The sequence below is a fragment of the Mya arenaria genome, chromosome 14 (genome assembly GCF_026914265.1).
Source record: "Mya arenaria isolate MELC-2E11 chromosome 14, ASM2691426v1".
In the NCBI taxonomy this organism is placed as follows: Eukaryota; Metazoa; Mollusca; class Bivalvia; order Myida; family Myidae; genus Mya; species Mya arenaria.
In genome coordinates this window covers 34,387,962-34,403,429 of record NC_069135.1, presented here as the reverse complement: position 1 = coordinate 34,403,429, position 15,468 = coordinate 34,387,962, and the positions used below count along the sequence as shown (strand labels likewise).

At 33.6% G+C, this 15,468-nt stretch overlaps 1 protein-coding gene across 3 annotated transcripts in view; it reads left to right on the top strand.

Moving 5' to 3' along the window:
* LOC128216571 (hemoglobin-3-like) overlaps positions 1–6,422 on the top strand; it is a 28,109-nt gene extending 21,687 nt beyond the window's left edge. For 2 of the 3 annotated variants that reach the window (XM_052923172.1, XM_052923173.1), the window contains exons 2-4: positions 2,894–3,034; positions 3,612–3,837; positions 6,119–6,422. In XM_052923172.1, the coding sequence (XP_052779132.1) occupies positions 2,916–3,034; positions 3,612–3,837; positions 6,119–6,271 (498 nt within the window). In that variant the 5' untranslated portion in view covers positions 2,894–2,915 and the 3' untranslated portion in view covers positions 6,272–6,422. Of the gene's footprint in view, positions 1–1,433; positions 1,531–2,893; positions 3,035–3,611; positions 3,838–6,118 lie in introns of those variants that run through there. The other variant, XM_052923171.1, reaches the window with a different exon arrangement.
* The last annotated feature ends 9,046 nt before the right edge of the window (positions 6,423–15,468 follow it).

Below are 15,468 nucleotides of genomic sequence, written 5' to 3'. Positions count from 1 at the left end.
TCGTGTTTACTTCGATCTTTATATCGACCATTAACTACTGTCGTGCAGCTAGTTCTGAAAGCCAAATACACCCAAAGTATCAGACCAGAAGGATCGGTTTGATTGGGAAATGGTAGCAAAAAATAAAAGCAACACAACTAATACCCAATCAACGGTTTTGAGCGTTTTTTTATGTTCATGAATCACTAAGATATATTCAATGATTTAGTAAACTACACTGAGAATAGTGTACAGAAAATCTACTTTTCTAAAAATATTGACAAAGTCGAAGGTTTCAATAGTATGTTTGGTTTGATATGTTTGTGATAAATACTCTCAATTAAGAGCCACTCTAAACCAAACATCACACGCTTACAGTTTGATAAGATTTACCATTTATGTTTTAACTTTGTTCGGGTTTGTTGGGATAAGACTGAGGTTGTGAACAGAAACTAGTTTAAACCCCCAGTAAATTTACATTTTACTGAAATACCCCTTGTTTCATGTAATTATTATATTTGTAGAGTGTTGTTTGTGGAGCGTTGTGTTATTGTTCTATGTTTCTGGTTTAGGATATTTTTCTATTCTATGTCATTGGTGTTGACCCTTTGACATTAAAGGGGGTTTATGTTTAAACTTTCGACTACTGGACTTGTTTCTGTAGTTTTCATTTAAATATTTAAATAACGTTACGAAATAAAGCAAACTTGTTTCAATAACATGTTGCTTGAACAGTACTTTAAAGCAAGGTTTGCTTGATGAAAGGAATACCTTATTGTAAACTTTATTGTTTCTTGTGCTTATCTACAGGGACATTGTGGGGCATGTTTGGGATAATAACTCTCATTTGTGGGCCATTCTAAACCGAGCATCGCTTGCTTATTATATATTTCAGTCACATTACAATAACAATTTGTTTATATAGTATTATATACATAAACAGTTTCTTTGACTGTGATTACAAGAAAACTTTGACCTATGAAGGGTATGCCTAATTATTAACTTATATTGATCATTGTGCTAGTCGTGCATCAAGTACTTGTTTCAAACAAATTAATTAAATTAATCTAATTCGACCAAAATGGCAGTTTATTTCTAATTGCACATTGTTATCATTTATAAATATCTGCATGTATGCCTACGTTTTGACTTCGTCAAAATCATGAGCTGTTTATTCAAACGCATGCCTCTCTCTGCTTTTAAACCAACATAGCTAAATAAGCATATCTATTATCTATTTTCACTACTTTAATCAAGCACTAGCTTCCTCAGTTCTATTTAATAAACTTAAACGTTATTTACTTTTCTTTTCTAATTTATAACACCCGACTCCGACCTCTTGTAAATTGTGCACTATAGTTAATATACATTCAGATAAAAAAAGTCTTGGTGGGTGGTGTGTAAAATGAGCATGTCAAGTACAAACTGTAGGTCTGCGAAAGGCAAATGAATTTGTTATTGAAAGCTAGAGAAGTAATGAAGAGTGTTTCAAGTTGAAAATGATGTATTTGTTTGGATGTAGTTTAGAAATAAACCAAGTGTCTTAAAAACGTAAGTTGTTGATCATTAGTTTTCATTTTGTCATTCTATATATTACGTTTCAATGTTTAAGTACTGAAAAAAACAAATTATTAAGTTTGTCTCTTGCATATTTTAGAGGAGAGCAAAAAGATGAAAAAAGCATATAACAAAAACAAATGTCTGGTTTTATCTTCAAATTAAATGAAAAAAATATTTATATAAAATATAAAAAAAATACTTTGTACTTTTTTATTGAAATCGAATTGATTACAGAGACTGCACGTATCAATGCCATTTTATTTCTTGTCCGCATAAGATCACATTCTGAATTTGCAAGTACTTTTGTTAAAGTGATCAGCATATGTTTTGTTAGATAATATATTAAGCAGTGTGAAGTTCAGTGTTCGAATGTGGTATTTCAAAAGTCTTAAAGTACAGATTTAACAAAATAACCTGAATAAGTTCAACTTTCAAACCCTTATATGTGTTACTATTAAGTTTAATTTATTTAGAAATTTACATAATTTACCTTATTTAATAGGCAATGTCACAGACTTGTAAATGCAATTCATTTATGTAGCAAATGATTTCAAAAGTAAAATTTTCTATGATATAAAATTATAAAATAATATACTGTTCAACCAAATTGCCTGTAAATGCCAACATAATTTCAAATTCTTTTTAAATAGCGCTTTCCTAACACTCTTGCGTTTAAAGTTTTAAAGGAAGCTAATCACCATAAACCCCTTCTCGGGTACAACATCCGAATTCTTCATCCACCAGGCATGGTCGACAGTAATATGAGATTAATGTATATCTATTTTGATAAGATAAAAGGCATTGATTTTAGAAAAATGCGGCTTAAAGTAGTTTGTATTGATATTATAAATGATGTTTAGTTTTGTGCTTGTGAACTAAACGTTTGATCGATTTGACAAATGAAAATAGCTGTATGCATTGTTTAAACTACAATTTAATAGTATGTGCACACGGTTTCACAAGCCCTGTTGAAACAATTACTGCAACATTTCCTGAGATCAATGAAGGTCTTCATGTCCTCCCATCAAAATCCTTGACAAGAGTCACGTAGTCGTATTGCATGTCAAATATATAATAAGAAAAAAAAAGTATTATGTGCGTCATTCCGCACTTCTTATCAATACATCGCAGCCCCCTACCGAGCGGGAAGCTCTCCACACAACTCTGAAACGTGCAATAGCAATATGTCACAATTGGTATTTAAAGAAATGCGGTCAAGAGGTACAGAAAGACACCTTTTACCGTTCAGGTCTAAAAAACTGACATTTCAGTGAATGGGGCAATATTGGGAGGCATTTACTTCTATTTATATTCGATTGCAGTTTTATATGCTATATATATTTCTTGATTCCAGATTGATATAACCACAGGGAAGAATGGGTGACATCCCCGAACCCGGGACATGCCTCACAGAGCGAAAGAAGACGGCCGTCCGAGAGAGTTGGGCAAAAATGGTCTCCACCTGGAAAACCAACGGTGTGGAATTCTTTTTCAGGTCAGGATGTTTATGGAATACATGTTAGACTGTGGATTGACACATCGACCTGATAAGAGAAAAAATAATTTAGTGCATTATATTAAAATGTATTGACGACTGGTAAGAATATTGATTGCAGTTAATGCACGGGCACAAATCAGACAATAGATTGCTGAAACGCAGTATCATTACAATCACATAAAAGAATGCTTAAAATGGAAGAATTTTCTTACTCTCTTCAGGTCGTATAATAAAACTTTGATGTACATGAATGTGATTACTTTCGAACAACAATCTAAGGCGCTTGTATGACTTGGCGGTGCCTGGTTATATATAATGATCTATATAATTTACTCTGGGCACATTCAACGCGTTCCATATTGAAAGTATGGTGCTTAAAATGTTTGATAAGTGTTGTTAACTTCATACACATTCCTAGCTTAACTTTTGTTTTAATCAATCGCTTTAGGATATTATGTATGGAGCGTTTGTATTTTGTGTTCTTAACTCGACCAACAAAGTGTTTTGTACTCTTTGGTACGTCTTTCTTTATATTCTGTGGCAAATCAATAGTTTAATACATTTTGCACTTCAGATTGTTTACGACGTTCCCAAACATACGGGCATATTTTAAGACTCTGGACGGCCTTGACCAAGATGCATTGAAGGCCTCCTCAAAGCTACGAGCACATGCAATCAACTTCAAACACAGCGTCAGCTCATTTATAGATAACTTAGACGATATTGACTGCCTTGTGATCCTCATTCATAAAGTCACAGAGAATCACTTCAGGAGAAACATAACACCAAAACAGTTTGAAGTAAGTTCAATTCTTGATATTGCTTGACATAATTTATTTAAACATAAATGTTTAATCCGACTCCAATTAAGACTTGCAGCGAAAAGCAATGATGAAACATTTTTGTAGCACTGTGTTTACATTTCTTCAAGGTTAAACGCACATAAATTATATAATCTATTTTCGAAAGGTTTAAACGAGTTGGCAATAAATTGACTTTCCATTTAAGTAATGTGACGTAGATTTTACAAGTACACTCTTTACGATGTCTTTTATTGCAAAATGCAGAATTTATTGGTGATATATAAATACTAGGTACAACAGGAGACTGCATTAACATGTCGGAAAAAACGTCATCACAAATCAAATATACGCCATCTTAGGATCGTTATTTTCAAACTCTATATCACGAAAATCAAACAATGAACTTTACTTTAAAATCTAATTGCATAAAATTTTACATCGCTGCCATAAAGACCTTGGTTTCATTTAACATATGCATCTTAGTATGATATCATTTACCATATGCAACTTAGTATTATATCATTTACCATATGCAACTTAGTATGATATCATTTACCATATGCAACTTGGTATGGTATGATATCATTTCAAATATGCAACTTAGTATGATATCATTTACCATATGCAACTTAGTATGATATCATTTATCATATGCAACTAAGTATGATATCATTTACCATATGCAACTTAGTATGATATCATTTACCATATGCAACTTAGTATGATATCATTTACCATATGCAACACTAAGTATGGTATCATTTACCATGTGCAACTTGGTATGATATCATTTACCGTGTGCGACTTGGTATGGTATCATTTACCATATGCAACTTGGTATGGCATCATTTACAAAATGAAACTTAGTATGATATCACTTACCATATGCAACTTGGTATGGTATCATTTACCGTGTGCGAGTTGGTATGGTATCATTTACCATGTGCAACTATGTATGGTATCAATTACCGTGTGGGACTTGGTATTATATCATTTACCATATGCAACTTAGTATGATATCATTTACCATGTCCAACATGGTATGGTATAATTTACCGTGTGCAACTTTGTGTGGTATCATTTACCGTGTGCAACTTGGTCTGGTTTCATTTACCATGTGCGACTTGGTATGGTATCATTTATCACGTGAAAATTTGTATGATATCATTTACCATGTGCAATTTGGTATGGTTTCATTTACCATGTGCACCTTGGTATGGCATAATTTATCACGTGAAACTTGGTATGGCATCATTTAACGCGTGCAACTTGGTATGGTTTCATTTACCATGTGCGACTTGGTATGAAATCATTTACCATATGCAACTTGGTATGGTATCATTTACCATGTGCAACTTTGTGTGGTTAACTTAACCATGTGCGACTTGGTATTGTATCATATATCACGTGAAACTTGGTATGGTTTCATTTACAATGTGCAACTTGGTATGGTATAATTTACCGTGTGCAATTTGGTATATCAGTTATAATATGCAACTTGGTATGGTTTCATATACCATGTGCGACTTGGTATGGTATCATTTATAATGTGCAACTTGGTATGGTATAATTTACCGTGTGCAACTTGGTATTGTATCAGTTATCATATGCAACTTGGTATGGTATAATTTACCATGTGCGACTTGGTATGGTATCATTTATCACGTGAAACTTGGTTTTTATATATATTTCACGATTGGCGTGATCATAAGTGATATGTTTACTTTTTTTCATGACTATGTGAAATATATTACGATCTTTCACTAAAAAACGATATAAACTGACGTTTAATGTAGTTGGTCTGACAAACTTTCCTAAGTGAAGTTATGACGTCGCTGACATTTTGTCCCAGCTCAGTTTGCGTACAGGCTTAATTTGGTAAACAAACGGGCTAAAAAGAATATATTGTTTGTAAATCAGATAAATTTACTAAAGCAAACTTAGACAACAACAAAATTAATATGATTTATCGTGCATATATCTAGATGAAGGAATTGTCCAATTAACATGATTATTTTGCTTTGATTCTGTAAATTAAAGCAAAAGGTCTTTTAAACCGCTATCATTTACGTTCAACCTTTCCAACTGGTTTAGTCTTGTGTAAACGTCACTCAGATTAAATACCTCACTTAAAAGCTTCAATTCAAGACATGTTTTGCAATTTCCATGCTTACGACGTTTGCCGGGCACGTTCAGGAGGTTGACAACAAAAAGTTAACATTAGGCAGGTGGTTAGTAACCCATGCTATGTTCTTCAATCTTTGTTCTCCACTTCCAGGACGCGTTCTCGCTATTCACGACGTTTGTCGGAGACGTTCAAGAAGTCGATGAGTTCACATTGAACGCATGGAGAGCCACCCTCGCAACTGTCCTGTCCGTGCTCACCGAGCACATGAAAACACTCGAGGCACAGATGGATGGACATGCCTGAAAAATCGAAAACTGTTAAACTTCCAAGAAGCGTATTCTTTAGATATGGCGAAAGTGCACAGGTCCTGCCAATATTATAAGTTACGGGGTTAGTAGGTGACCCGATATGGGATATACGGGGCAAAGGAAACCATATCGGTTGAGATCGAAGCTCGAACCCGAATATGTTTTCCTGCGCCCCGTATATCCCATATCGGGTCACCTACTACCCCCGTAACGTATATATCACGTCAACAACCTATTTAAATGTTTAAATATTTCATTTATTCATCGGAATATTCAGCGAAATCGGAAAATAGACACCATTTTAGTATGACATAAATTTGGTGGCCAAATATGGCAAAATATGGGGTCACCACGTGACCAGTCCTGGATCAATGGCGTTGCGTCATGTTGGAGGCGTGATATATGAAGTAGACGGATATTGACTTATAGTATGTAAATGTACAAGGTTGAGTTAAAACAAAAACACTTTTATAACGCATATTTTAAAGCAAATATTGGTTAATTAAGTGAACCTTGTAACATTGTTTTGTCAGATCTGTTCTACCGAAATGATGTCTCGAAATCAGCTTCCGTTTGTATCAATTAAAAGAGGCGAACTACATTGTGAAATCTTCGTAAAAAAGGAATTGGTTAACAAATAAATAGAAGTTCTAATCCATATTAAAAGGTGTTAAACATGTTTTATTTGTCAATAACTTATTTACTTATGAATTGCATTAAATTATTGGAAATAAGTATGTCTGGGTTTTATTGTTTTTCTTAAGCACTCCAAAATCAGTATTATAGCTTTTATTTTAAATAACTATATTATAAAACTGTTGTATATATTGTTGTCTATAACTATTGTATTAAGATATGTAAGGATTCACAATATAGCATTGGGAATTTTATACGTTCGTATGTTACTTGGAGATTGAGTTAACAGTATATTTACATGTCTACAAATTCTGCACATATTCTGCATGGAAAGCCTTTAATAATAGTACCTTGTCGTGATATATGATTTGGGTTTTTTACAACCGTTTCTCCGTGACTTATATCATGAAAAGTTTAATTACAGACTCATACTATATTTTTTACTTGTCAATGCAAATTTAGATGATATGGTTTGAAAACTTCTGAGGAAACTGGCCTTGCTTTAGATCTTTTTAAACGTACACATATATTTAAATTCGTTAAACCAATTTAAGTATTTATTCTTGTCGGGAAACAAGAACGAAAATTTAATTAACGTATTTCTGGCTTATAAGGTGAGAGTTTTGTAATTTGTCAATTGCTCGTATTTCAAGCACGTTTTCGAAATGTACGAAAGCACATGGGCTGTCTACATGTATGTTTACCATCAACATTCAATTGGGCATTTTGGACGAATATGATGTACGAATATTAGACTTGATTAGACTCGGAAAGCATGCTTAACAATAATATTTTAGAAATCGTTCCGTATGTTTGCATTTATGATACAATTTGAAATACGAGTCGAACATTATAAACGACCGATATTCTTAAAAAAATAAGGCTCTGGGAGAAACGCAATCATAAGTAGTCAAATGAACGTGTTGTGGACGAACCTTGACCTTGACTTGTGCAAGACATCATCATCAACATCAACAGATAAATACACATAAACAGATCAAACTGCGTAAATATGAAAATAGGTTGAACCAATTGACACGTGTCATACCACCATGGTCCACAAAGAAACTTCGTCTGAATGCAAGCAGATACCTATCAACTAATTATGCGAATCACTATTATCTTAATGAACGCATTATCGTGCTCGACGTTTGGGGGTCATTGTGCTTCTGTTATGAAGAAGATGTTATTCGGTGCAATTGCAAATGCAGATAGCATGCTATAAGATAGAATTCATGAGAACGTTCTCATGTAATACAGTATACGTATAACTGGCAACTGTAACGAACACTTGCATATGACACCCTTTCTCAGTAAATTGGTAGTATTATATTTCTTTTACTTCAAACCGTTTGTAGTTATCGAAGGCAGAACGCATTTGTTGCCGTTGTTTTCTATTTGCTGTCCACAGCTAGTGAAGGCAGTACTACCGAATGGGTTGATAAATGCAATACTTGGATGTTGTTTTTTAATATAGAAACTAGATATACCGATAATATTGTCATGAAATAGCCGCTCTGCAGATTGCAAACAGCAGCAGCATTTAACGAACTATGAATCAATTGTTTAACCTTTTAACCCGGGGCACTCATGTTGGCGCATAGTGGAATAGAGAGATGATATATTAGTGTTATAGGTTCTATATTTGTCTAGTTCATAGTAAACGCTGTATTTCTATTCCGCATGATGCTTAATAACCAACTGACATGACGAACCATCGCGAACCCTTGCCACCAAAACACAACACAATCATAAGTCGTGATTTAATGGACAGATGCATAGTTTCAGTGTATTGTGTCTAAAAAACAAAAGCGCTTTTTTGGACATTGTACTGTATTATCCGTCCAGTTTTCATTATATTACTGTATTCTGTATGACAAAAACTGGCACAAACATATTTTCCTCATGATTTAGTCTGATAAGCCTGTCGTCAGGGTAACATTCTATTAATATAATAATTGTATAAATAACTTTTAAGATGCACTTTTTCTTCCAAATTATATCTACCCCAATTAATACCATTCCTTTCATTGACTGAAAAGGATGAAAAAGTATCAAAAACAATGGTTCTTACGAAGGATGCCGTGCTTAACTTGAAAGGTGCCGCAAACACAGTATTTCTTCGGGATGAGGCGATAATTGATCTCTGTAAACCTTTTATTACTCACCAATCATTTAATTTTTATGCGTTTTCCGCCATTTAATACACGGGCACAATATTGTTACCTGCAATTGATATTTTCCATAAATGCACTATTTAGTAGAAGTTAAAGGTTTATCACTAAAATTTATGTTTGTTATACATTTGTAAACATTCATTTTAAATAAGAGTGTCACTTTAAAAGGACTAGACACCAGATGATACAATTGCAAAAATAAATCCACAAACTTACATAACATTGACATCGTTGTGTACAACGCAATGACTCTTACTTACTGATGTATCTAGTCGCTTACGACACATGGTTCCTTCGCAGTCCTAACAATTGAACAGATGCAGTACCAAAATATATTCTGTTATTCTACTCCTAGCAAAGTAACTTGCCCTATTTTCTAGTTGATACATGTTATCTAATTATACTGATAAGCAAATTACCTTTATCTTGATAACTGCAATAGCATGCCCGATCTGCGGGGGTCATTGTGCTTCTGTTACGAAACTAATTGCATGATGTGGAAAGTAGATTAAGATACAAAATAAATGACGCAACGAAATTGGTCCAGAACTGGTCAATATATGGTCACCAAATTTATGTCGTACCAAAATGGCGTCTATTTTCCGATTCCGATGAATATTCCGATGAATTTATACAACATGTCAACATGTAGACAGGTTGTCGACGTGATATATACGTTACTGGGTTAGTAGGTGACCCGATATGGGAAATACGGGGAGCAAGAAACCATATTGGGGCTCGATCGAATGGTTTCATTTGCCCCGTATTCTCATATCGATTCACCTACTGACCCCGTAATTTATAATACCGGCCTATTATAATTATACAGGTGTTCCACGTGTACAAGTATTTTTTAGAGGAATTTGAAAGAAAACCGACGATTTCATACAGACTGGCGAAAAATCCAAAGTAGATCTGCGGCTTACCCAATTAACGTGCATTAGAAAATAAAGCAGATCAAGACAATGAGTACTTGGAAAATGCTGCATGAGAGCATAACCAATGAGACGCCGCTTTCGGTGGGCTCTAACAAATATTATAATGTTGTCAAACCCAAACTTAAGGTATATGAAGGACTTACATAGGAAGCTAAACAATTTTTCGATTAATTCGTAAGCTGTATATCGGTTTGCGTTGGCACTTTGACTGATAACAGACAATTGCATCAACTGTAAGTAAGTTGTTAAATCGAAAGAGGTGCTTTGTTCTACTAATAACAATTGTAGCTTTTTCTGGAAAGATATCTGCGATTGCAAATGACATGGAGATGAACAAGCTGCAGCATTATTTAGTCGGAGGGAGTTGAGGAGGAGGGAAGGTGTCCAGAGAAGGAAGGCGTACTAATGCTGTTTAATCTTCACAATGAAATTGATTTGTCGATTAAATTGTTTTAATGTTAGCCTGGCGAATTTGAACAAGCTTTTTCACATATATCAATGATATGGTAATATGTAAGTATATCATATCATATTTTGTTCCTTCAAGGATTTCAAATTATCAGTTTAGAGAAGTAAAATATATGTCATGGGGGTAATTTAATGATAACTCAAAATTTAAATTTTGAATGAAAGCAATACAATGAATACAAGAACGTAAATTAATGGCTTAATATAAATGCAAGTAACATTGTAAAGGTTAGCATAATGACTATATTTTTATGAAAACATAACATAAACGAACCTGTCAACCACTCAAAATTGCTTTGTAGGTTAAGAATTTTCAATTAATAATTTGAGACAGAACAAATATGCTCAAGTAAATAAAATGAAGATAAAATTTATTGACATATCTTTAACATTGAAACTTGAGCTATTTATTTATACTAAAAGTAATTATCATCTTTAGGTGAAATGGATGTACCATCATTTGCATAATAAATTGTTTACGTGTTTACACAGAAGTGATTATTATTGCCGCTTAAATTCAATTTGTGTCTCATTATTTGCCCATGTTTTGTCTGTTATTAAATTTGAGAGCAAACTTTGTACGAGTATGTTGAGACGTTTAAACAAATTATTATTCATTATGCATGTTTCAGAAAGGTATCTTTGCTTTTATCGAAAATAAAATGTAAACAAATGGTAAAGAACATAAGATTTTATTTGGAAAGAAAGTCTGTTCAAACTTTAAAAACTAAAAATGCTTTAATCACGAGGAAATATCTATTGGGGTTTAAAACATTTTAATATTAGAGGAGTTTTATATTATAAGTCTTGGCATAAAATTGACATGAATATGTCAGGTGATCGAGTCTTTTTGCACTGCTATATCACGTACATTACGCACCCTCTGCATTATGTGTTCGCTCTGTTTTGTAAGTGTGTTCAAACATACCTAAAGGCAAGGTTATATCATTGTTTATTATCTCAATTATAACGCTACTAGCATTTTGTAATATTTCTGCAGACAAACATGTTTACAACACAACATTGATAGCATTTTATAGAAAGCCGAGTGTCCAGTTAAGGCTACCATCACTTGTTTAAACACAAGGATTTTCTCATCTTATCACACATTTGTTGCACACCCTTAGGGAGAACATGCGACTCAATATATCAAAATCATTTTATAAACATCACAATAACAATTACTATGATGTAGAAGATTTTAGCAAAAATGCCTTAGTTACCTTCAACATGACAGAGTGACAGGGTTAATTGCGTTTCTTAAACATTGTTGATGGTAATAACAACTATGTTATGTACGTAATTAGTTTACAAATGTCATGTGTCTTGCCTGTGTTTACACTGTAGCTCTCTACTTTGGTGATGTTTATATGGCGATTTAAGAACAGCCTCTGTAACAACAAGTGTGCATATGCGAATTTAGCAACCATTTGAATTATAGCACATTGAATAAACGTATAGTTATCGTAGAGACTGTATAGAATTACAGATTATTTGAGCTTATTTACAAAGATATTATTTATCCCTTCTTAAGTTGTCTTACAATTTTAAAGATACGTTCACACACGGCTCGAATTGCGAGTGTGAATATGCTGATGTTTGTACCGACCAAAGTATTTAAAAGAGTGCTATGATCGATAAATTAATAGTAAACTAATGAAGTCAACCAAATATTTCATTAGTTTTTTTTGATTGAGGTACGATTAACGACCCAGGTCAACCGAATTTTAATGTTTGCCATATGGTATGGTCAACCTACGATCTACGACCATGGTCAATGACATTATAATATATTTCAAATGGTCGAGCAGATATCATTTCATGACCCAGGTCAACCAATTCGATAAGTATTGTGGATGGTAGAACTTCGATTGATGGCCACGGTCAACCAATTATTTGTGTATTTCCGACGGTTCAGAATACACGTTTGATGTACGAACTTCGCGTTTCACATACATGTACTTACCATGAGCACTTTATTGCGATCGCATTTCTAATCACTACGTCATATGATGATTTGAAGACGTATTACATTTATGAAGTGTCTTGATATTTCCTAAGCTAACAAATTACATAATTTTATTACATCTCAAAAACCACTCGTAATCCATAAATAAATCATAAAACTGTCCATTTTTATGTTCATAAACAAACACAAAACATTTTAAGATACATGTGGATCATCAGCATTATTTAATGGCTGATACCTAAGTAAAATCTCTGTCCGAAAATCGATTTCACCACTATAATCTCACACACTTTCAGACAGTATGAAGCCAAAACCAATTGACCAAAACATGATTTTGCTATAATGAAGTGTATTGCATGCATATCTTTCTTGTAATTGTGTTAATTAACAAACATTGTTTTTTATATAACACGCATGCTTTATGTGTGTTTTGTGTGTTCAGGTTAGGGCCAAATTTTTGTATTGGCGGCAGACGTGTTATATTCGTTGTAGATCCTTTCTGAAACTCTAATAGGCTTTTGTTTCTAAGAATTAAATCTATTTTCACTTCAATGATCTTTGTTAACTCTGTTTAATTTCGACATATAACAGCATTATACTTATTTGGTTCCTGCATCCAATTGTTTCCAAAAAAATAATAACGGGGTTTATGTTTGAACATCTGGATTTGTTTCTGTAGATTTTCGTATAAATAATGAAAGAAAAGTGTATTGATACATGTAAGGGTAGCTGCATTGAAACTGCTTCTGAATTCACTAGACTCACACTAACATTTGTTACTTTTAAACAAGTGATATCGAAAACTCGTGAAAGTACAAGAATGGAACAATGTTTATGGCCTCCAGTGAATTTGACCTTGTACAAATGCACGAGATGAGTTAAAAAATAGGTGAAATGTGGTAATGGAAGACAGGAAATGGCGACAAGCGACACTTAACTTTGTGAACACACGAGAGTAAATAGATGAGCGCTCAAATGTTAAACTTTATCTTAGGGACGATATGAATGCCGAAGCATAAGACATTCAAACGCAGAGTTGAACCAACGGTATGGGCGTCCGACTCTCAGCCAAAGAGCATGTGACTTATTTGAGGTCTTTAATGATCACATCATCATGAGCTTCCTATAAAGTGGACACCATCTTAGTTTTTAACGGACTTACAGATTATCACTTTATCTTTATCTGGACATTTAAGAAAGAATAAATGTAGCAAAGCTATAAAAGCCACATATGTCGTGTGAAAGTTTTTGTCGTAGCACTACCAGGCGGTTGTCTTTTTTCGCTCAACGAGGCACATCCAAAATAAGGTGTCTCAAAAAAATTCCCATATCAACTTCAGGGTCTTTTATTCCCTTTGATAGCGCATATCTGTTTTTTTTTCTAGTTTAGTTTATATTCTGTTACGTGAGATTAACCTAAAATGAATGAACACTTCTTTGAACGGTATTGTTCGCTTAAAATATTTCTACAGACGGTATGTTAAGGTATCATTATCAAGGACAAAAAAGTTTTAACCTACATAGTCCTTTTGCATTTGCTAAATAAAAAGCTCTGCAAATCCTTTCATTATTTCTATAATATGCTTTTGAGGTTGCTCCGCCGACTGGGAAACATGATAAGTCATTTTTGACTACGGTCACAGCAGTCATACAAAAACAATTAGCATATTGAGGGGTACATCGTTCAAAGCTTAAACCATAAAAGTGAGCAACACAGCTTCACAATACAACACACAGTGATAACATAGGCCTTAAGTCATCGTTATCAATTATCAAGTTGGTGTTAACGCCATTGAAAGGTCAATGAAACCAGTTTCGTAGTGGAAACACCAACTGAAATACTGCACTGTCACGACATATATCATCAACGCGTTATGATCACCCGGAAACAACCAATTATGTCAGAAACGTCAAAAACCAATTCGTAAATTAACAATACAGTAACTATGTTTGAAAATGGACATTACATATTACTTCCTGTCAGCACCATTTCGTTAAACCTTATGTAAATTCATAATAGTAAACAATGGTCAGTGGTGGTCATTACACTCCAACAAGAGGAATTAAATACAAAAAATGAAACATGGCCTGATTTTGTTCTTGCATATACTGCTATTGTAATAAGAAGCTGTTGCTTATGAAGAAAATATTAGCTTATTTATATCAAATTCGAAAACTTATATTACGTATACAACATGTACTTATTTCATGATATATGACATGTCAAGCACTTATGTTGGTGTACAGGAAACTGTGAACTACGTATATCTTTATAACTGGGAGTATTCTATTACAATCAATGACATACAATGCCAAAAGTCTACGTGTGCACAGTGGTTTCCATGCCATCGCCGTTACAATTGGATACTATTAACAGTGTTATTTGTCCAACTATGTCAAATTTCATCAGAAAATATTATATTTCATAATACTGTAAGCTAATGATGTGCGTGTGTGTGTGTGTGTGTGTGTGCGTGTGCGTGTGCGTGTGTGTGTGTGTGTGTGCGCGTTTTTCTGGATTTCAGTCTTACTTTTAGATTGATTACCGAAAGTTGATCAATACTTTTAGCATATTTGACGTTTCATGATTTTTTCTGTATGGTACTACAGGACACATATAATATACGCTGTCAATGCAAGAGGGTCCATTTATTAAAAAAGTTATTCCGAAGAAGACTTTCGATTGATAGAAAACGCAACAGAAACTCAAGACATTGAACATACTCAGGGTCATTAAATGAGTAATTAAATATGAGTAGCCTGAAATAAGAAATGCTAAAGTTACTAACTGTAGTGTTGATATCTAAGTTGATGATTAGGGTAAAACTTGCATTACATTGGCATTTGCCATTGCCTTGATAACATTTCAGAATTAGGTCGAACAGTACAATTATCTGAGTGTCATACTATTCATTATCTTAAAAGACGTGTATAGTTGTATATCTGTCAATGTTAAACGCATTCAAAAGTTAACTTGTTGTCATCAATGGCGTTCCAACAGATC